We start from the raw sequence: 21960 nt of genomic DNA on the forward strand, positions 1-21960 counted from the left end.
GTGGTGGGCAGTGACAGTCTTAATCATGCTCAGCTCAAGAAAACTCTTAATAGTGATTTTACACACCTACGCATTTACAGAGCAAGCACATTCCTAAGCTGTCCTACTGAAGTCTTCTTTAAATGTTGCTTTTCTGTGACAGCATCATTTATGGACCTCCCATCCCCCCCACCCCCACCGAGCAACAGTGACACAAAAATCCTCAAATCAATTACCATTCCCATCTCAATGGACACCTCAAACAGCAACACCAACTCCTACAACAAAGCCATATGACTCTGGTAGAAAAGGTAGCGCTGCTTTTGACAACAACACGTCTGAGATGTAACAAGCTTTTATTATTATTACTATTATTATTATTTTCCTTGGTCATGTCCACTGAGCTACACCTGATATTCTGTGTGATACATAGTGTCAGGAATTGCAAAGAGAAAAGAGAGAAAGAAGTGCAGAAAGGGTGAGAGAAGGCACAATTTATGATGAGTATTGGCTTCTCTTTATTTTACATAAAACAAGATTTGCTTCTATGGCATTTTATATAAATTTCTGGCTAAGTATTAGGTGTATACTGCCTGGCTACAACCCCATGCAAATAGGGTTTATGACATCACATGGACATGGACATGGACATGTATGTGCCGGGAATATAAGCGATGTAAAATCAGGGAGGAATTTCATACATACATGGCTTCACAGATACATGCTGGTGACCATATTTTCAAGTTTCCTGATATTTTAATTAGAATATTCCACAATGAGCCAGATATCTTCTGTCCAAATATGAGCCTTGGTAGGAACACTTGTATATTTTGATGTTAGGCATAGAACATTTCTGTATTGTAAACTATTATGATCAAATAATTTTCACCAATCACCTCGCAAGCTTGCTTATTTGCCCAAATCCCTACAGAGAATTGAATTTGTAGAACATTTTGAATACAAAAAGAATACAGGAAGAAAACGTGTGGAATACAGTGGCAGTGCCTCCCACAACCTATCAGAATTCTGTACTCATGTCCATTCTTGCCGATCTCCACATTCCATACTATCTTCATTGCTCTCCTGAAGAATTACTGAGCATGAATTACCTGCTCACACTTACTCCATAAAGAGAAATAGGCTTCTTTAGGTAAGCCGGAATCTATTAAGATTATAGCCACCTCCTCAACTGCTCATTGGCTCCTACAAAAACATCTCATGTGAAGAGAGACAGAGAGAGACAAAGAGAGAGTAAGAGACAGAGAAAGGGATGTACGTGACCACTTACATGCTCATCTACCATTTTTCCCAGGTTCTGCTGACTTAATCCTGAATTAATGAGCCTGTTACATGATATCTAATAAAAATGACTGCAATAGAGATACTGCTTGGAATCTGCCACATATTTGGTCCAAGGCTGAATCAATTTCATCTATATTTAACACATGCTTGTTTTCTGTCTCACTTGTCTCCCCCACAGCCCATGGCTCAACCCTTTTTTTTTTTCCATCTGGAAAACTTATCTCCTAAAATGCTACCATCAATCAGCCAAAGACACTCTTCCCGACAGAGCGTCTGCCAGTCTGACTAAGCACAAGTAGTCTCTAGTTTGGGGATGCCTCCCACACTCTCTAGCACTGTGTGTTTTTCTAGCCTGCCTAACCACATGAGTGCAATTTGGGATATTTATACTTACCTCCAGTTTCTATTGGGATAACAGCATTACTTTGACAGAACTGGGCATAGGGCATGGTGGGGGGTGATATGGGATGGCACGGACGTTGCCTATGTTGCTTATCTACCTACTTTCACATTTATTTCTTTGGATTTTTGCATTTCCACCTATTTTGGTCTACATTGGCTCAGCGCCTGCTCAAAAAACATGAAAATCAAATGCTTACAGAAATGCATACATTTAGTCCCCCAAAATCTTCCCCAGACACCAGTGCTATTCCCATTTCCAAGCCCTTCCTTGTCCACACCATTCCCAATACATTCAAGCCTCTAAGCTTAAATACAGCATGAAAGAAGGGGCAGAAAAGAAAGCAAAAGTAAGGTTGGCAGCAGAAGCCAAGCACTGGGAGAAGAGAAGGAAAAAAGAGGGAGCAGGAGACAGGCGGCCCCCTCCCTCTCCCACAAAGTTCCAGCCGTGAACACACCCACTGGCCACAGCAAAAAGCACTGTGCGTGGGCACAGGTGGGTCCCAGTCTCCCTGCTTGGATGCAGCTTAAGCGCTGAGCCTGAATGAAGACTTTCATTGCTGTTTGCTGTTTTTGTTGGCCAGTAGCCATGGCAAACATTTGCAGGTGGCTTGGCCAGATTTTGACACTTAAATATTTGAGGTTGTGATAAAAATCAGAATATTACTACAATATGGTTCTGTGCAGTCTCAAAAAAAAAAAAAAAAAAACTATCTGCAATTTCAAATGCTCATTTAAAGACACAGTCTCCAGAGGGAACTCATGTTTTAAAATAAGTACTCATTTCCTCTTTGCTGGGAGAAATAAAAGAGTCAACCATCCCCAAATGTTACCACCTAGAGTTTCATTCTGAATCCACTGGTGAGATGGGTTGGGTTGTTCCTTGCTGAGCCCTCATGGCCATCCGGGCAAGGTTTTGGATGGGTCACATGGAGAAAATGGAAATGACAGGATGTGTGGGTTGGAATCAACATGGTAAGCACGACAGGGAAGGATCTGAAGAAAAGAAGCAGCCTCCCTCAAGCTTGGCAATGAGACAGAGTCCCAAAAGTGACAATTATCTCCTAGAACACACCAGGAGAGACACACAACACCCCAGGATTGGGAGTAAATGAGAAGATGGAGTGGGTTGGGAGGTCACATGTACCAGAGAAACACTCCCACTCATCCAGGCACAGTGACACAGCCTAGAAATGTCACCCAACTGTACAGCCCTGGGCCAGCTGGGTAAATTATTGACAGAGTCAACACCCATCTTAGAATTGAGTGCTAACCCTTAAAAGATTGTTTCACAAAAACCAGCATTGTACTAACAATACTAAGGATGTCCAAGAGGGTAGCTGGGGTGGGGAGAGGGGGAGGCAGGAGAACTCCAGGGGGGGAGGAATGTTATAAAACTGCTAGTAAACTCCAACACATTTTATGTTTTTTCCCCTTGAAAGAAAAATAAAATAATTATAATTAGCTGGCCTAACTGTGGATTGTCTGCCCAAAGCCAAACCACTAGAGTGAAAGAGTCCCTTGAAATTTAGATGCTGTCTTTAAAGAACCCACCCCACTCTCTTAGTGTATTATAGGTTCTTGCTTTGGATGGTGGCAATATCTGCCCCCATAGTCATTTGAAAAGGAAAGAAATATTTAACAGGGATACTATCTAATTTAGTATTGGCTTCTTCTAACAAAGTAAAGCATTCAAATGGCCAGAGTAATATTCTGTTTCTTAAATGGGAAACCAAATGTACCCATGACAGACTCACAAAACAGTCACTGCCCACAGCTCTCTTTTGTTAAGATGGGTCTTCGCAAATCACAACCCATCTGGTAAGTTGAGAAATGTGAGAGACAAGGTACCCCCCCCCCCCTTCTAGGGCATTCTAAGGAGGAATAAGCCAACATTGTTCCTGGTGCTCACTCTTATCTGAAATCCTTACAAGCATTAAAAAAAGGGGGGGGGGCGGGGATAGCACGTGCCTGGCTTAATTGGTAAAGCATGCAACTCTTAATCTTGGGGTTGTCAGTTCAAGCCCCACGTTGGGTGTAGAGGTTACTTAAAAATAAAATCTTAAAAAAAAAAAAAAAAAAAAAAACAAAGGGGGAAAGACACAGTGGCAAATTGTCAGGCAGCTTCTAATGGGTTTTTTTTAAATCACCATATCCAATATTCAACTGAATATTCACACTAAATTCTGCTGCACATACTAAACACCGCAAGCTCCCTTTCCTATTTTAAAGAGAGAATTCTGGGAACATACAGCAAGCAGTTCTCAGCTTCCAGCAATATAAATTTATCAGAGCACTTTGGCTTAAGTTACTACCTTTTCTTCCTAAGAACCTGACTGCTCTTAAATCTTTTATTTCGTCTTCACTCTGCTCTTGTAAGGGTGGAAAGAAGACACACCACCATCATCCTGAAGGTAAGGAAGCAGGCCAGAGATTCTGCATTTCTGAGAAGCTAGCGGGTCATGCCCAGGCTTCGGGTCCTCAGACCACACTCGAGTAGCCAAGGGCTAGAGTTGTCACCTGAGACTCAGAAGTGAAAATTCAGAGTGTCTGGGATTCTGACAGGAGCTTTCTACCAATTTTGCTCAATACCACACTATTGTCTTTTTTACATAAATGAGGGGGAAACGGCTTACTTTTTTTTTGTTTTGTCTACACCAGGAATGAGCCTGGACCAATACAGAGGAAGGGGAGAGCTAATAAAGAGGTATTAACAAGGAAAAGAAGCAAGGAAGAATCATCGGAGGAAGGAAGACTGGAAATACATGAAAGACCCAGGGGATGTGCTTAGCAGATCTTAGGAAAAAAGGGACACACTCTGTTGGGGAGGAAAGTGGGCTGGTGAAACTTCCCTCTACCATCCTTAAGCATTTGTCCTGGAAACTATGCTCTGCTCTCCATAACACCCAAGGCGTTTTCCACAGTCACAAATCTTGTCTGAAGAAATGATGACACAGAATGACTTGCTTTGTCTCCCAAAGTCCAGGATCAAATAGTCTCCACCAAATGGGGGCTCCCCTCCCTTCTCCCATTAAAAGCATCACTCTAAGTGCCAGGTGATTTCATGCCAACCAGGAACACCAACTTCTGTCTCATCCAGTCTGAGCACCAGAAACAAGGAGAAAGTCCAGAACATTCTCCGAGCTCCAGCCAGGCCCCAGAGACAGCCGAGGAAGTCTCCTTACCCGATCTGGCGGTTGGTAGAAGGTGCCTGGGTGATGACAGAGCTGGACTGGGGTGACGGCATGGCTTGCTGAATCACAACGCTGGTGTCATGGTTGGGCATCCGGGTGCTGCCAAGCTGGTGAGCTCCGGGCCCTGCCATGGCCCCACCAACTGTGTTATGCATCGAGATATTCTGCCCAGAGAAGACAGAGGGGAAGGTCAGAAGAAGTCAATGTTTTATTGTACTCTCAAGCTCTCAGAGGACGAAATTAGGAATCTGGTCATGTCAACTAAATAAAGAGTTATGGCTTCTGGCAAGCCATGGATCCATCCATCTTGTGATAACTTACAACTATGAGCAGATGAAAAATAACTATTTACCCTAACAGTAAAGCACATAAGAAAATACCATGAAGTTCACTAATCACTCTGTCGCCATCCTGATGTGAGGTTTATATCAGAGACATTTGGTGCATATCTTCTCTGAATTGGTGTGATATATACTGCATTTGAAAATGATTTCCATGGTAAGTGCACAATACTATGATTTAGTGAAGAACTGCTCAACATCCTGCTTTGAATGACACGCACACTGGGTCATTGTTTCTTTTTCAGTCCTATGAGAGTGGCCAACGACCTACTTTTTTTTCCCCAGGAAACTACCACTTTTCCAAATCATAATCTGGGTACTCATGACCCAAGTTCAACTACCTGGAGAGTGAGGATGGATAACTGGAACAGACGACCAGGTGTCTGGAATCCAATGCCAAGAGCAAAAGTTGCAACTTTCTGCTGCATGTCCATAAAATCAATCTCTAACAATTTTTATGGAATAACAGAATACAGAACAATGACTGCTTGTTCATTTACTTGTTCACTGTCTTACTCTAGAACGTAGAATGTTTATGTTCGTAACTCTCTCTCGTGGTGCTTGGAACACAGTAGGCACTCAGTAAACATACATTGTATGAATAAACTAGTGAAGGTCTAAATGAGACATCCCAGTCACTGAAGGGAACTAATATCATGTGCTTATTTCTGATAACTTGAATCAAGGTTTCTTTGTTTAAAATGCAAAAGTAAGGTAAAACATGCAAGGTAAAGCTGTCTTAAAAGACAGCTCTTTCTAGAAAAAAAAGTTACTGGGACAAAAGAAGAGGATTCACACAGGGGCAGAGGAGGTCTCATCAACATGGCAGAGCTAAAAGGTGAGAAATTCAGAGCCTAGAAAAGAAAGGGAAAGTACAGGGTAAAGCCAAGTAAGTAAGTGGGCCTCTGTAAATAGCTAAGCACAGCTCCTCAGCCTAGAAGGGTAGTGAAATTCGAGAGGTCAGTTGGACAATGGGGTTGAGGATGGCAGGAAAGAAATGGAGTGTCACTAGCAATTTACTAGAGGGAAAATATATATCTGTCTGCGCTTTGGGGTTAGCAAAGAAAAAAATAAATGTTACCCAGGAGAACCAGAAGTGGTTCTTTGAAGTTCTTCTGCAAAGAACAGGATTTCCTGCACTATGTGTTAAATGATGGTGATAACATATATGGTATTTGGGGTGGTTGTGTCCATCATATTGCACCTTTCCCAGATTTCTGATTTCTAAATCCTGACCACACAGTTTGTCAGGAGTCCAGATGGAAACTGGGCACCTGGTTTAGACTGCGAGCTGACTGTGTTATCGTGGGATCCCAGAGGCATGAACAGGCTTTTATACACACACGCAGTCCAAAGGCTCCTCTTATACACTGGAAGGTCTTTCTGACGTGGGAAAATATTGTGGTTGGTTAAAGCGAGATGAAAGGAAATGGTGATTTGTGTTGGAGTGACAGTGTAGGGATATGCTTAAGTTCTTTTTATAGGGCCTGGAGACATAGAGAATTGAACTAAAATAATAATGAAAATAAAGATAATTGTGTTACTTCTTTTGAAAGTGAGCCTCAACAAACATATTTCCCTGGGCCTTAATGAGGCCTTGATGAAGTCAACAATTACAAATATTTTTTTTTTCCTCCGTTGTTTGGATCCTCGGAGATACTCAACCATTTTTCATCTTTCATCTTTCATCAAGTCATTTTTCATCACTTTTCATCAAAGTCACCTACTTTGCCAATAATAGATCTGAGGCACAGAAGGATTTCAGACTTTCTTTCTAGAATTATTTCTGTTGTGCTGTGCTATCAAGGATTATGAGTAGAGCTACATAATCTAAAATTTAAAATAATAATCTTTAAATTGCCAAAGAAGGATATAAAATGTATGAACCCTCCTTGAGTTACCCTTGATACCTCTTCCATCACCCCCATATGCAGTCCCCTAGTATTGCAAATTCAACCTACACATCCTTCATCTCTTTCTATCTTTCCATTTCACCTTCTGCCAACCTACACCCAACCAGCATCATCTCCTTTCCTGGACTTGATAGTGGTATCCTAACGGACCTGTCACTCACTATGGCTTCCCTTTCTCCTTTTGCCTATATACAGCCACAGTGATCTTTTCGAAAGACAAAACTAATCATATCATACAATTCTCCTTACCCAACCACACTCTCCTACCCCCACCCGACAAGCTTCTTAGATGGCTTTCATGGTTCAGAAGACATTGAGAGGACTCTTTGTGTGACCTACAAGGCCTATAGGGGACCCTTCCTACCTCCCAGCTCATCTCACGCTATTCTCACTCTTGCTCTCTGCTCTTCACTCCACCTTTCTAGCATGTTCTTGCCCTCATACTGCCCGTGCTCCATTTCAGCACAGGGGCTTGGGATATGCTGTTTTCTGCTACCTGGGCCCTCCCCTGACTCAACCTTCAAATCTCAGATTAAGCATCATGTGAGGAAGACTTCCCTGACCTCTGTAGTGATGGGGACCCTCCCCTTCGCAACACTTTTTACAAGTTCACAATAGTTTTGGTTTGATTAACATGTTTCTTCCTAGAGAACGTAAGCACAATATGAGAAGAGACTAAATCTGACTTTACTTCCCATTGCCTCTGTTGCCTAGATCAGTGCCTGGAATATAATAAGTGCTCAATAAATACTGAGTGAGTGAGTAAACTATAAAATGGACATTCCTAAAATATTCAGTATGAGGGGGTCTTTTATTCCCTGGTCAATTTTTGAGAGTGCTAACTTTTTGTTTATTTACCTTGAGATCTCAAAGTATGCTCACAGTAATAGAGTTTTAGATATTAAGGTGCTTGTTTGATTATGGGCTAGAGAAATAGAAAGGACCAGAGTTAAGAAGAAATCCACAAACATGGGATGTAAACTGGAAGTAAAGCCTTTGAGAAAATATTAAATGAGCCCTTGGAGGAAGATGCCAAGAAGTGAGCTCTGAATCTTTGAGCACTTTGGCTCAAAGGTTGGCAACAACAATTCCTTATCTCCACCATGAAAACTAGGAAAAACCGATCTGTGCTATGGCACAAAGAAGTTGGTTTGATTTCTTCAGAGGGAAGTGTGTTAAATCAAAGAAAGAACGGCCTCTTTAATGAGAATCATTAAAAAGAATTTGAAAAACTATGCAGGACTATACCTCACATCCTCTCCCACCAACATTTAAGACATCTCTTTGACTCTGTGATTTCCACCTGAGATGGAAAAGGCTCCTAAAAGTTGTATTCTAATTCTTCAATAATCTCTTTTTTCTACCACACATGAAATCCACAAATTCTCCACACTCCCTCCCCCAGACCCAGAGAGTAATTTCAAAATGTTTTGGAAAAATAAACAATTAGGCAAGCATTATCATTTCACATTAAGAGGAGATGATTTTTTTTTCCCTTTAAGCATTACATAGTAACTCAAACATGAAATTATTTTCTGAGTTCACATTTTCCCAATTATGGGTTCAAAACCTGTCTTCATTGATAAAAGAATGGCACTTTACCTCCAGATAAATTAAATATCCAGTTTCAAAAACACAACGAGTGACCACATCTTGCGGAGTTATTTTTGCTAGTATAGGTGCAGAGATTTGGAGCTGATGAAACAGTGTCACCAAACCAGCGGATGGGGGTCAATATACAGGGAAGGATCGGAGGTGTTCCTCGAGGCTCAGACTCTGGCCTTCTCTTGTTCAACATTTTTATCAACAGCTTGGATGAAGATGTAAAAATCATGCTTATCAAATCTGCAGTTGACACAATGTTGGGAGGCATAGCTTATGTTCTGGGTAGTAGAGTCAGGTTTTACTTGAGCCAAATTTATGATCTGGCCTCCAAAAATGCTAACATAAATCTAGGTTGCTGTAGGAGAAGTGCAATGTCCAGATCAAGGGAAGTAATTATTCCCCTGTAGAGCACGTTGAACTGACCAGATTTGGCCACCACATTTTAAGGGGGAAATTGACAAACAGGAGGGAATGAAAGCAATGAAGGCATCCAAAATGCTTTACAGGAAGAACCGTAAAAGAATCAGGGAATATTTAGTCTGAAGAAGAAAAGACTTAGAGGGTCATGCTAACTGCTTTTAAATATTTGTGGGATTAGATGTAGTCTATGCTACTCCAGAGGGCATAATTTCAAAAAAATGGGATCATGATGATAAAAGCCAATGATGACTATAATTTGAGTTCTTATTTTGAAGCAACCACTATGGTAGATGCTTTATAAACTGCACCTCTAATCCTCACAATGACACTACACGGTCAGCATTATTATCCTCATTTTAAGATGATAAAGAGAGTAAAGTTCCTCACCATCACTAAAAATATGTCATTCACCTCTGGCCACCCTCACTCCTTCTGGACTGATCTTTTAAAAATACAAGTTTGACCTTTTGTCCAAAGACAAAACAAGCTGCCTTGTAAAGCACTGAGCTTTCTGGCATCAGAGTTAAGCCAGTAGAGAATAGTGGCCATCTTTCAAGGATGTCACCAAGAGGATTTCTGCATCAGGAGGGAGATGGCGCTACCTGACCTCCAAGGTCTCTTCTATTGCTAAGATTCTCTCACTTATGATCCATGGTTCATACTTTGGCTCAGTGCTTTAGATGATTAGCAATATGTGATAATGTTGGAAATATACTGGCTTAGGTCTGTTCTAGTCCTGGCTCTCTACCCCTCCTTGCAGCCATGTAACCTGGATAAATCACTCGACCTTCCTCAGCTCTGTAGCCTCATCGCTAAAAGCAGGGGGCTGGACTACCTGGTTTTCATGATTGTTTCCGGCTCTGATACTCCACAAGTCTCTCTCGATGTTACATTTTATGAGACCTTAAATATCCAAACAGACTTTTTTAGACTCTGATTCATGGGCCTACAAACATTGATTTTTCTCCATAACCATAAGCTTTTGCAGAAATGAGCCTTCTGAAAATTATAGCTTTATGCCAGACCCAAGGGATCATGATTCAAGAAATGGATCCAACATAAAGTAAAATTTCTCAGACTTCAAAGATGAAAATTCCACAAACTATTTTCACCTAAATTGTTCACTCTTTGGTTCCAATTTCTCTGCATGTTCCTTTGACTTCCTCCCTTCATATCCTGCAATATACCTTGCTCCCCATTCACTGTTGTTCTGAGACATAAAGGGTGTAAATGGGATGAGAACCGGGGGCATAATGAACCTTGATTGCATACTCAGTGAGCTTGGGGTAGAGTGGTAATTGTCTTTCTGCATGCATGGGCTTGGAATACAATATGCAAAAAAACAACCCAATGTATATGAATATACGTTCTTACAAATACCTCTAATTTCAGGGTGTGGTAATGAGGGATGAAGGGCAGTGGACCACAAATGAAAGTAAAAGTTGGAGCATACAAGGAAAAGGTTGTTGATTCCCATAAGGTCCCAAAATGTTATCTTCAAATCTATATTCTGTCCAACTGCCAAGGTGTGGACACTTTATGGGTTTCTCTATAAAGAGCCAGGGTCATCCCGACACGCGTTTACAAGTCGAGTTGTGCAATCTTGGAATTGTCTGCATCTTAATGATGCCCGGGCAGTTATGAAGACTTTCAGAACTTCCCAGATGTAAACATCCATGAATTGCATCCAAAAGATGTCTGAGACACTCACAGGATAACAAAAGTTCTAACCTTCCAGAAGAGACGAAGTTTTCTGGAGGTCTAGGAAGGATTCTAGAAGGATTCTGACTTCTCCTCTCTGGTGCTCTCAGGAGCTGGAGTACCAGTGTGAATATTTTGAATCCTATTAAGAGGATAAGCTGCTCCATGACAGAGGAGACAGAGAAGTATTAGAGGGGACATGGTGGGGTTGGGAAGGAGACCAAGGGCCATGCCAGTTGCCTCTCTCTCCATAATATTCTCCTTAGTGTAGCCGCACAGTGAAAGAGGAACAACATAAGACAAGAAACCATCTCAGGCAACCTTTGCAAGTGGGGAAAGAGCACTGTGAAAACCCCAGCTGTGACATGCACATTTAAATTCTGCTTTTTTAGAGTTTGCTACTTATCCCAGAAGAATTCTAAGGGGAACCATGGTACAGAATGAAAACATGAGCACCAGAATAGGGCTCAAGTTCAGATTAGCTCCATATCATCTGGAGCATGTTAAGTTCTCTGAGCCATAGCTTCCTCATCTTTAAAACAGAGATAATCCTCTAATGGACAGAGTTGTAATGAGTATTGTATGAGATGACAGTTGCCCCAGCACAGTGCCAACTACATACATGTACTTTTTCTCCTCTTACTATAGTGTATAGTTCCAAATGTGAAGCTCAGAGAGTCGTGTTCATTTTGGGTGGCTACTCCCCATGATTGATTTTAATAGAAATATTACTAATAATGGCTGGCACTTATACAGCATTGCCATATGTCAGAAAACTCATTTAATCCTTATCAGTCTAGGAGGTAGATACGATTATTAATCCTCATTTTATAGATGAGGAAACCGAAGCACAGAGAGGTTAAGTAACTTGCTCAAGGCGCTACTGAGGCCATCTGGCTTCTGAGTCCAGGCTCTTACCTACTAAGCCAAACCTGCCTCTACAGTCTTGCTGTAAAAATATTTTCTAGTGGAAAATGACATGGCAAAAAATAAAATGTACCTAATATCCTTTCTAGGGCCATTAAAAGAAGTTATTAATTCTGGTATGTGATCCTGAGAATTACAGTCATACCACTAACTTGGGTCTATGTCATCACCACCATCTTCATACCTACAAAAGCCTGGGAATACACCATTAATTCATTTCAAAGTTATCGATTAGCAATCCTTGTCTTAATGTCATGTTGTCTGCCTAGGTCTTTTTAGACTGGTTTACACTGAACAGGGCAGATTAAGATTAGGAAAGAAAGCTGTAGTTCAAAAACTTCTGAACGATACTTTTATCAAACTATCAAAACAACCAACTCTCACTCACTCATTCTTTGATGTTAGTTCACCTTCTTCAACAGTTCCCAGAGTTAAGAAAAAGGTTGAGAAAGAGATAATTTCTCTGATGTTTGGATCAAGTTCAACTTCCGAGGCAACTTCCCTTACAGTGAGTAGAAAGGCAGCTTGCACACTGATGTGACCCTCAGTGGCCTTTTGCAACTCACCCGTTTCCAGGCAGTAGGCAGCCCCACCTCCCAGTGGGGTTCTAGACTCGAGTCTGCAGGATACAGAGCAGCAAGATCCGTCTGACCAGCCTGTGCTCTCCTCCAACTCCAGACCTCTGTCATCCTTTCTAATACTGGGTTTAGACAACAGAGCCCTGAACCATCCCTGTAAGAATTTTATAGCTATTCATTTAATATTGTAGTAAAATGCTCAAGACAATAAATGTCTTCTCAGGTGCCACCCTTGACTGTGAGAAACAGTTTTTGGGTGTCTCTCAAAGATCCTGCTCCTTCCTGTTCAGATTCTCGGTGCCGTGGACTGTCGGTGTCTCTCCTCTCACCTACCACTTTATTGTCTTGGTTAATTCTGCTAAGTATAATCATATGGGTTAAAAGGAAGGAAATGATGCCACTTCATTCAGGTTATTAGAATTACAGTTGAGCACATATCTGTGGTTGATGCATCTACAGATATCTTGGAAGTTAGAAATTAGTCTAATGCCACTGAAAATATTGTACTCACTGCTCACTGGTAAAGTTCCTCCTTTCTCAAGAGTCTTCCTCAAGAAAGCTGTGGCATCAGCCTACTTAGACAATTCCGCTGGCCCTACCTCTGATGTATGACTCGAACCTTTTACAATCTTTCCCATATCACCTCCTGGTGACCCATCCTCTCTGTCCTCTCCCCTCTCACTCACACACACAGACCTCAATGCTTCTTGACTATTCCACACCACTTCATGTTTCTTTTTTACTTTTGCACATAATATTTCCTCTTTGCAGTCATCCAAGATCCAGTGCCAATGTCCCCTCCTCTGTGGAGCCTTCTCCCACTCCTGGCCCTATCGGCTGTTCCCTGTTTGTGCTCCCACGGTACCTTTCCCACACCACCATTAAAGAGCCTGACTTATTTCCACAAGTGTTTCCTCTGTCAAACTTGGACTAGGGAATACACCACGTTCATCTGAGGACAGCCAGTGTCTGCTCCTTGGCGTGCACCTTGTAGATGTGCAATAAATTCAATTATTCAGTGAATAAATGAATGACATGTGCTTTTGAGCAAGTTTATTGCTTCTCTTTGCTTCAGTTTTCTCATTTGTTAAAGAGGAACAACTGTACCTTGTAAGATTTTTATAAATATTAAGTTAGGTAATACAAATGCAGAACTTAGTACAATGCTGGATACATTAAATGTCCAATAAATGTTAGTAGCCATTACTATAATTATCATTACCATTATCATGATCGCAACCAATGCTAACACTACCTCTACACTAGGTAGAATCAAGTAACCATTCCTTTGTCCTCCATTGTACCCCATAAATGCTTCTTTCAAAGTTCTGATTACACATTGATATATTTACTTATTTTTAAGGTCAGTCCTCCCCTTTTAGCTGTGAAGACTTTGACAACAGGAACCATGTCCAATTTCACATAGCTCTTCTCAGGGCCTAAAAAAATACCTGTCGCATAGAAGCTTATCACCAAATGAATGTGTAGGGAATGTAACTAGGGCTGTGGAAAGAGAAAAAAGAAAAAGTATGAATTCTCCCAGAAGGCCTACAGTTTAGAGGGAATATGGAAATTTAGGGACAGAGGGGAATGAAAAACAAATGAATCTCAAAACTACCTTTATTTACACAGGCAATAGAGACAAAGAGAGACACATCATCTACAGCTGATGAAGCCATGGCCTAAATGGTGCAGGGCCTGTCAATGGGTCTGTGTTTTCCTGTGAGCTCCACCATTAAGCACATGATCTTGCTCAATTTCTTAGTCTCTTGATTTGGCCTTCATAATGATTCCCACATCTGTCTTTTCATTGCTATCCCATGAGCTCCAGAGTTTCACTACCCCCTATCTTGATCACGCTATAGCTTCCTACTGTCCTCCTGGCTTCCAAACCTTCTGGTCCCTCCCAGACCACTCCAGACCTCATGGTCCAATTAATTGGTATGAATCAGCACTTTCCCAATGCCACACCTTAACTCTAAAACCTCCCAGAGCTCCCCATTGCTTACAACGCTAAAGCCCACTCTTAGCCTTGCCTTCAAAGGCGCTATATATCCAGCCTCATCTCTCACCCGTCCCCTATGCCAACCCTCCACTCCAGCCACACTTCTCTACTCACTACACAACTCAGGAGTTCAAATTACCCGCTTCACACCTTTACAAGTACTTTCTCCAGGCCCAGAGTTTGCTCTCTGCGTACCTAAGTCCCATCCTCCAAGCAAAATAAAATTGGTTGATAGTGTTTTTCTCAAGTACAAATGAGGATAGTATGCCCCTGCTTCCTTTTAACTATAAAGCGAAGATACAATAATGGTTTGAAAAGAGCTTTAATAACATATGGATTATCCTACCTCCCCTGCTCTTCTCTCCTCTGACATCCCCTCATTCTTGGAAAAACTGCTTTCCTCTCTTCATTTCAGGTTCACCTTAAATATTGCCTTCTCAGTGTTACCTCCCTAACTAAAGAAACCCCCTGTTATTTTCTACCTCAGCACCCCAAACCTTTCCTTTATAGCATGTGTCATAAGGCACAATGTTTATCATGATTATTTCCAGTGAGATTATATATATATAATCATTATAATTCCAGATAAATTCCTGGAAGGAAGGGAAAGTGTCTGTCTCATTTTCTATCACTAGTGCCCAGCTCAGGGCCAACAATGAACTAGGCAACCAATGACCGAATGGAGAAATGAATCATGATTTCTGAGGTGATGATACAGGAATAAAGAGCAATCAAATTACAATTTCCTCTCGTCTAAGTTGGGCACACGGTCATCTTAAGCCTGAGATACAAAGAGATAACATTCGCTGATCTGAATACTCGTAAGTCCTACCAATAGAGAGAGGCCAGAAACAGCACAACAGTCTCCTCAAATTGCCCTGTGTTTGGTCAATTCAAATCACTGGTTGAAGTGAGGCAAGACAGGCCTCCCTAAGTAACTGGAAAATAGACAGGGAAACGCCAGAGTGAAATGGTGACAAACAAGGAAGGAACTGGTGTCCTGAGGCAGGGATGGGGGAGGCACGTGAATGGCACCAATGGCATTATCAGGCTCACATCTCTGCATGGCACAGGGAAGGAAAGTTTCTTGAATATTGTGAAAGGGGCACTGAGCATACAGGGAAATGCTGAGGAGGCACACTAAGAACGTGGCATAGCCACGCAAGAGGCAAATGGCCCGTTCTAGAATTGCTAAACACACCTTTCTTCCTTTCTCCCCAGAAAATGTAAAATTACTAAAATTAAGAGTGCATCTAAAACTACCACAAGGATGCTGAGGGTCTGTTTCCTCGGCATTTCAAAGAGAACCAAATACTTACTTAATGACCAGAAATATAAATGTAGCTGCTAATGGTATACTGCAGATCTAAGAGATTTTGCCTTTCCCTCCCCTAAGCCCCCCCTCCTCAGCTCTTCTCTCCAGGCCAAAAGAGCTGGAGGGTAGGGCTGTCCGCTAAGATGAATTTGCGTGAAAACTCCCCTGCCTGGAGCATTGGTTGGGTACCTGCGTTCCTGAATATTTGGCAACAGCACGTTCTTAACATAAAATAGAAATGTGATCTTCAGTGGGAAGGAAAATGTGCTACAAGATAGACTTCCTCCTCTGAAACAATAGAGAATAAGAGTACTTGCCCTTCATTTCACTTCTGTGGAACCCGTCAGGTGGCTTGCCGTGAATGGCCTTGCTTTGTAAATTGTTCGATACTTTACAAACAAAAGTTACTGCTATGCTGTGCTAATGATCGATATTAATTAAGCAGCATATTTCTATCCTGGGAAGTGGATGTTTTATTGGAAGACAAGTTCACTTCAATTGCCACTGCGTCCAAGCAAACTGAATCATAGCTACTGGTGTTTGTTAAGTCTGAGACCAAAAACCAAATTACATAATGCAACACAGGAAATCAATGATTTAGTCTGTCTTATTTGATGAAATCCTAATAGAAAAGAGATTTTTATCCTGACCATACCAAGCTAAACAGCCTTACTGTGTAGCATAGGGGCACTGGACACCACTGGATGCAATGGTCATCCAGTGATGTCCACTGTCACAGCTCTATGGTCTCCATACCATAGAGCTGTGACAGTCCTCAAAGAAACTTCTGGAAAGAGTGATTTTTAAAATAAGAATTCCTACCAGTAATTTGGGTTCTCTGGATCCTTAGGAATCCAGAAAAGTGCAGTGGGGGTCAATGAGATGGTTTCCATGTTTACAAGGCATACAAGGTACATCGCCAAACCTACATGACACCACTCCGATTTCATTTCCTACTAATCCTTCCTTACCTTATTCATTCTGTTCTAGACATGTGCTGACCTCCCTAATGTTGTGCTAACATACAGTAGCCTCTGGCACTGGCTGCACCCCTGCAATGGGAAGGTTTCTTCTCATTATCCTCACAGCTCCTTCTGTCACCTCTTCCAAATGTTTGCTCAAATGTTCCCTCCCAATGAGCCCTGCGTCTAAGGCTGGGCCCTCCAAAATTACAACTCTGCTTCCCTGAATCCACATTTCCCTTACTTCATCCTTTACCATTTATGACATCCATTCCTTCCTCACCTACTCCAAAAGCACCAAACCACTTCTGATCCCTATGCTTAAAACAATATATAAGAACAGAAAAAACACAGAAAATCCAATGACTCCATTTTTTTTTTTTAACCACCAGAAATCTCTTTTATCTCTTTCTCCCTGGGATGGCATGTTTTGCAAATACTTCTTTAAAAGTCATGAATTCCTTTTCCCATACCAGTGTTTTGAAGCTTTCACATTCCTTAATTTCTAAAATCTCATTTCACTCAATTGTACCATCAGACACTACTATCTCACAGTGTTGATAAAATTCTAGTCAAACAGAAAGAAACTGATGCTTTAGTTAGTCTGGGCAGACTTGCTGCAGATACATGCACAATTTCAATGGGAGAGTTTGACTACTGTATCACTCCGGTTGCCAGGAGGAAACAGACAGCACACTCAAATTGCATAATTAGAAGCGTGATTAATAAAGGAACTATTTGCAAAGGTGTGGGCAGAATGTAGGGAAGCCACAAGCCATAGTGCGGTACGCTGGGGCCAATTTCAGTGGGGAGCTGTTAGCGTCCCTAGGCCTACAGAAGTGAGAGAAGGGAAAGGCTACCAGACCTCAGGGGAGAGAAAGAGAGAGAGAGAAGTTAGCAGGAGACCAGGGAGGACAGAGCTGTGTGGACAGGGCACCTGACAGGACCTGTGACCCTTGGTCAAAGAAGACAACTAACTGAAGCAGCTGGGAGAACAGACACCCAGGCTCCCTTTTCTCCCTCTGGAACCTGCGATGGTTCTGTGGCCAATGGCCCAAATCCAACAGGAAAACACAGGTTAAAAGTCAGCCTTTCAGAGCAGAGAGCAAAGCAGAAAAGGGGAAGAATGGCCCTAGATGGAAAATATCTAGTACAAGTATGTTATGATTAAACTTGCATTATTTTATTTCATAAGCAATATACTTGCTCATTAGAGAAAATTTAGGAGGAAAAAAAATAAGTGGGAAGAAACAAAATCACCCACCATCCCAACATGCAGAAAAAAACTAATATTTTACTCTCTCTCTCTCCAGATATTTTCTCTATACATATGCACATACACACACATTATAGTATACAGACACACATTATACAATATATATACATACATTATGATTTACAAGAGATCCAGAAGATCAGAAACCCCACTGGGACACAGTGACACAGTTTGCACTGCACCCCCCCTCCACCATGACTTTAAAAAAAAAATGTTATCTGTATGTTTATTTCCTTTCTCTCTAATTTAAACCATGTAAGGGCAGGACCATCACTAACTGAACTTGCTCTGCATTTATCCGTGTGCTTAACAAATCATGATGAGCCTGATGAAAAGAATACAAGGCAGAGCGAAGCCTGTCCCACAGTGTGCCCAAGTAACCCGGCTCCACCCCACAAAGATGAGCTGGGGCAAGCACGACTCCTCTGAACCCAGTTACACACCATCAAAACAAGGTCTCACTTTTAGGACACAGCTTCCAATGTGTCTACATTCCTCCTGGTGAAACAATCAAGGTTGGAATAAGAATAGCTTTCTATGTGGGAGTCACAGAGGGAAGAATTTGGCACCTGGCATCTCCATACCATAGAGCTGTGACAGTGCTGAGTTCAATGCTCCTTTCCATCGAAGTTGTCAAATGGCAGGAAAGTGAGAGAATGTGGAAGGTGCATTTTTCTACTCTAGACAGTCAGGATTTATGGGTTGGCTTGCTAAACAGAAGCACTAATGCCAAGGAAATGTCTCTGTCTAAATAATCTCTCCCAGCAACCTCTCACTCTTATATTAGAACACCAAGTCTACAGGTCCTTGGTCTTTGGCAACTTGAACATCCTATATTTTTCCCTCTTGACTTCATTTTCATCCTCTTGTGCCACTGCTTTACTGACAGCTTCAAAGAGGAACGAGTCACTGATTATTTGATAGACTAAGAAATAATATTTCTAAATCTAAAATACAGATAAGATGAGATCTTAGGGGAGTCAGGGACCCACACAAGAACCACACCCATATTGTTGGAGCTTTCAGTGAGTCCTTGGACAAAAGGCTTCACATCCTTCCCTACGTGTTGATACTCACGTCCATAAGCTAATGATAATACATATGTGTGTGTGTGTTTGTTTATTTTTGCTCCACAGATAAGTTTTTGTTTTTTAAATATCTGAATGTTGTCTGGTTACTTTTAAAGAAGTCCAGTGGCAGGCCTCTGTATAAAGAAATGTTTTTCAGATGTCTTTCCACACCTATATAGTTTATTAATTATTTTATGAAATAGGCTTCAAACTCCTACAGATGAATTTAAAAATTTAAGTCTGCTCTTAAACGTCACATAGAATCTGAGTATGAAAAGCCATTTTAAAGGTTAATAAACCATTGGTAAAAGGCTTGTTCAGAACAAAAGATGAAGCACAAAATATCTGAATTTCTTGTATTATCTTTACCTTGGATAAACATCTTTGCCTACATGTTAGTTCTGCAATTACACATAATACTGACTTCTCTGGAAGGCACCTGGGGGGTACAGTCCATTAAGTGGCTGACTCTTGGTTTCAGCTCAGGCCATGATCTCAGGGTCATAAGATCCAGCCCCATGTTGGGCTCCGTGATTACTGTGGGGTCTGCTTGGGATTCTCTCTCCTTCTCCCTGCCCCTCCCACTTGTGTTGTCCTGTGTGCTCTCTCTCTAAAATAAATAAATAAGTCTTTAAAAAAAATACTGACTTCTCTGGGTAGCTAATTCACTCTCCATTCTCTCTTTAAGAAACAAGGACAACAGTTAGGCACAAAGTCTGATCTCACTTCTGCTGGCATAGGAGAACCAGTCCCTAAAGCCTCGGGGCCCTCATAGATGCCTTGTCTTGTATGTGACCCCATTTATTCTAACAGCCTGTCATACCTCCACTTTTGATAAAGGTTTAGGCTCCATGTCTGAAGAAGTGCTGTCAAGGTTAAAACACACCTGCTTCCCCTTCCTCTCTTCCCTTCCATTTACTGGGGTTAAAATCATCAAGAACTCTTCTTGTGGGATGCCCAACTGACTGGAAAAGATTTTTTTAAGCAAACTTCTGAGTACCTGCTCTCAGAACTTTAAATTTGAAAGATGCCATAGGGAACCTTTAATCTCAACTCCTTGACTTGACAGAAAACAGAGGCCAGGGGAGAGCAGCCCACATCTAAGTGGAGGTAGAAACAGGACAAGAGTCTTGATCTCTTGACTCCTCATTCAGTGCTGTTTTGGCTATGATGAATGATTTTAGAGTTTTATTTCCGTGAAGTGGAGGGAGTGGCTTTATTTCATGTTTAAATCAGACCCTCGATATGTTGGACTAATAAGGTAATTATTTCATCTTGGGGATGCAAAAAGCTGGCAGGCCCCTAAAGAGGCAAGAGTTAGGGTCAAATCCAGAGACGCCCATCTCCTCAGAATGACTGGTAAGGGTTTAGAGGGAAGGGAAAGAGATTCTCTTTGACAATGGACACACTGGTCCTCAGGTCCCACCGGTCTCCCTGCAGCCTCTCAGGATCTCTGACAGCAGAAATTCTGAGGACAGGGCGCCTGGGTGGCTCAGTTGGTTAAGCAACTGCCTTCGGCTCAGGTCATGATCCTGGAGTCCCGGGATCGAGTCCCACATCGGGCTCCCTGCTCGGCAGGGAGTCTGCTTCTCCCTCTGATCCTCCCCCTCTCATGCTCTCTGTCTCCCATTCTCTTTCTCAGATAAATAAATAAAAAAAAAATCTTTAAAAAAAAGAAATTCTGAGGACACTCTTAATTGCACTGGAGGAACACGTCAAGCCTCCCCAAAGCACAGCACAGTTATAAGTCGGACTCTCAGCCAGTCGCTCCAAGTATTTGCTCAACAAAAGCAAAAACCAGCAAAGAGCTCCTTTTGTCCTGACAATTCTTCCTCAAACTGCACGTGCCCAGCATGCTTAGGACCATTTATTCTGTGCACACTTGGATAATACTCTGATAAAAAGCTGAGACTGCAGAGCATGGCTGCAGGGACAGGAAAACACTATTGCTTCTATGGTTTCATATACAGATTGTGTCATACTTAATGCTGAAATCATAAACTATATATTTTTGCCCCCTCCAAGCTGCCTATTGTGTGCTTATAACAGGAACCTGGCAGCATGTCAGGGGTGCAAATTGATTTCCTTTCCCAAATAAAATTTTAAAAAGCAAATAAACAAGGTTATGTTGGCTAATGAAACATTACATGCCAGGCTGGGGAGAATTCTTTTAAAATGTATTTTCTTGAGCAACACAAAGGCAACACAAGGCATCCATAAAAGGTTCTTTCATAAACAACATGTTTACACAAAAATGCATTACTTGAAAGAAAGGAAAGTTATGGTGCATCTCCCATGATATATTTGGATTGTGTTTTAAGAAATAAATTAGGGATGGGTGAGAAGGGGGGTGTCCTACACCACTACGGATTTTGGAAATTAACTAAAGCCACTCAGAAGTAAGATGAAGTTGTTCTCATTTAGACAATTGTTTGATCTTAGTGTTTTTATAATTTGTCATCAAGATGTAAGTAGTTCACTTTGAGTGTATCCTATAGGTATGAGGAAAGCCGGGAAAGAAAACTGAATTACGCCCGCCATGCTTGGGGATACATGACTAGTAAGCCTGGATGACTGGCATCAGTGGAAACTTCTGGCCGGTGACCTGTTTCCCAGCTGGAAACAATTTTAGTAATCTATGTGTAAGAAGTATCTCCTGGATCTTGTCCACCTCATACTTCACCACAGAGAATGAATTCCCAAAGTCCCAGGACCAAAGCCATCCCTAGTGGACTATGAAGCCCAGATCAAATATTCCTGCATCATCTCCCTCCTTCCACCATCTTCCTAACCTTCATGCTGATGAGCCCAGGCAGCAGGAACCCTGATGCGCCCCAATGAACAGACGAAGTCCCAGACAACATGGTATGGGGCTGAAGGATGGGGCTGAAAAGGGAGAAGGGGCAAGCTCAAGACTGCCCAGCTGAGAGCTGAGTTTCTACCTGGCCATGGTAGTGTATGGACAGAGGGCCT

At 41.8% G+C, this 21960-nt stretch overlaps 1 protein-coding gene across 9 annotated transcripts in view; it reads right to left on the reverse strand.

Annotated features, from left to right (window-relative positions):
- Window positions 1-21960, reverse strand: part of CREB5 (cAMP responsive element binding protein 5) — a 406577-nt gene that overhangs the window by 250444 nt on the left and 134173 nt on the right. For all 9 annotated transcript variants that reach the window (XR_010406449.1, XM_064575114.1, XM_064575111.1 and 6 more), the window contains one exon: window positions 4866-5038. Coding sequence is in view for 8 of the 9 variants with exons in the window: in XM_064575114.1 (XP_064431184.1) it covers window positions 4866-5038 (173 nt within the window). In the remaining variant the exon portion in view is untranslated. The remainder of the gene's footprint in view (window positions 1-4865; window positions 5039-21960) is intronic.

This window comes from Mirounga angustirostris, unplaced genomic scaffold (genome assembly GCF_029215605.1).
Source record: "Mirounga angustirostris isolate CCGP_5_RB_7025 unplaced genomic scaffold, mMirAng1.0.hap1 SCAF_12, whole genome shotgun sequence".
In the NCBI taxonomy this organism is placed as follows: Eukaryota; Metazoa; Chordata; class Mammalia; order Carnivora; family Phocidae; genus Mirounga; species Mirounga angustirostris.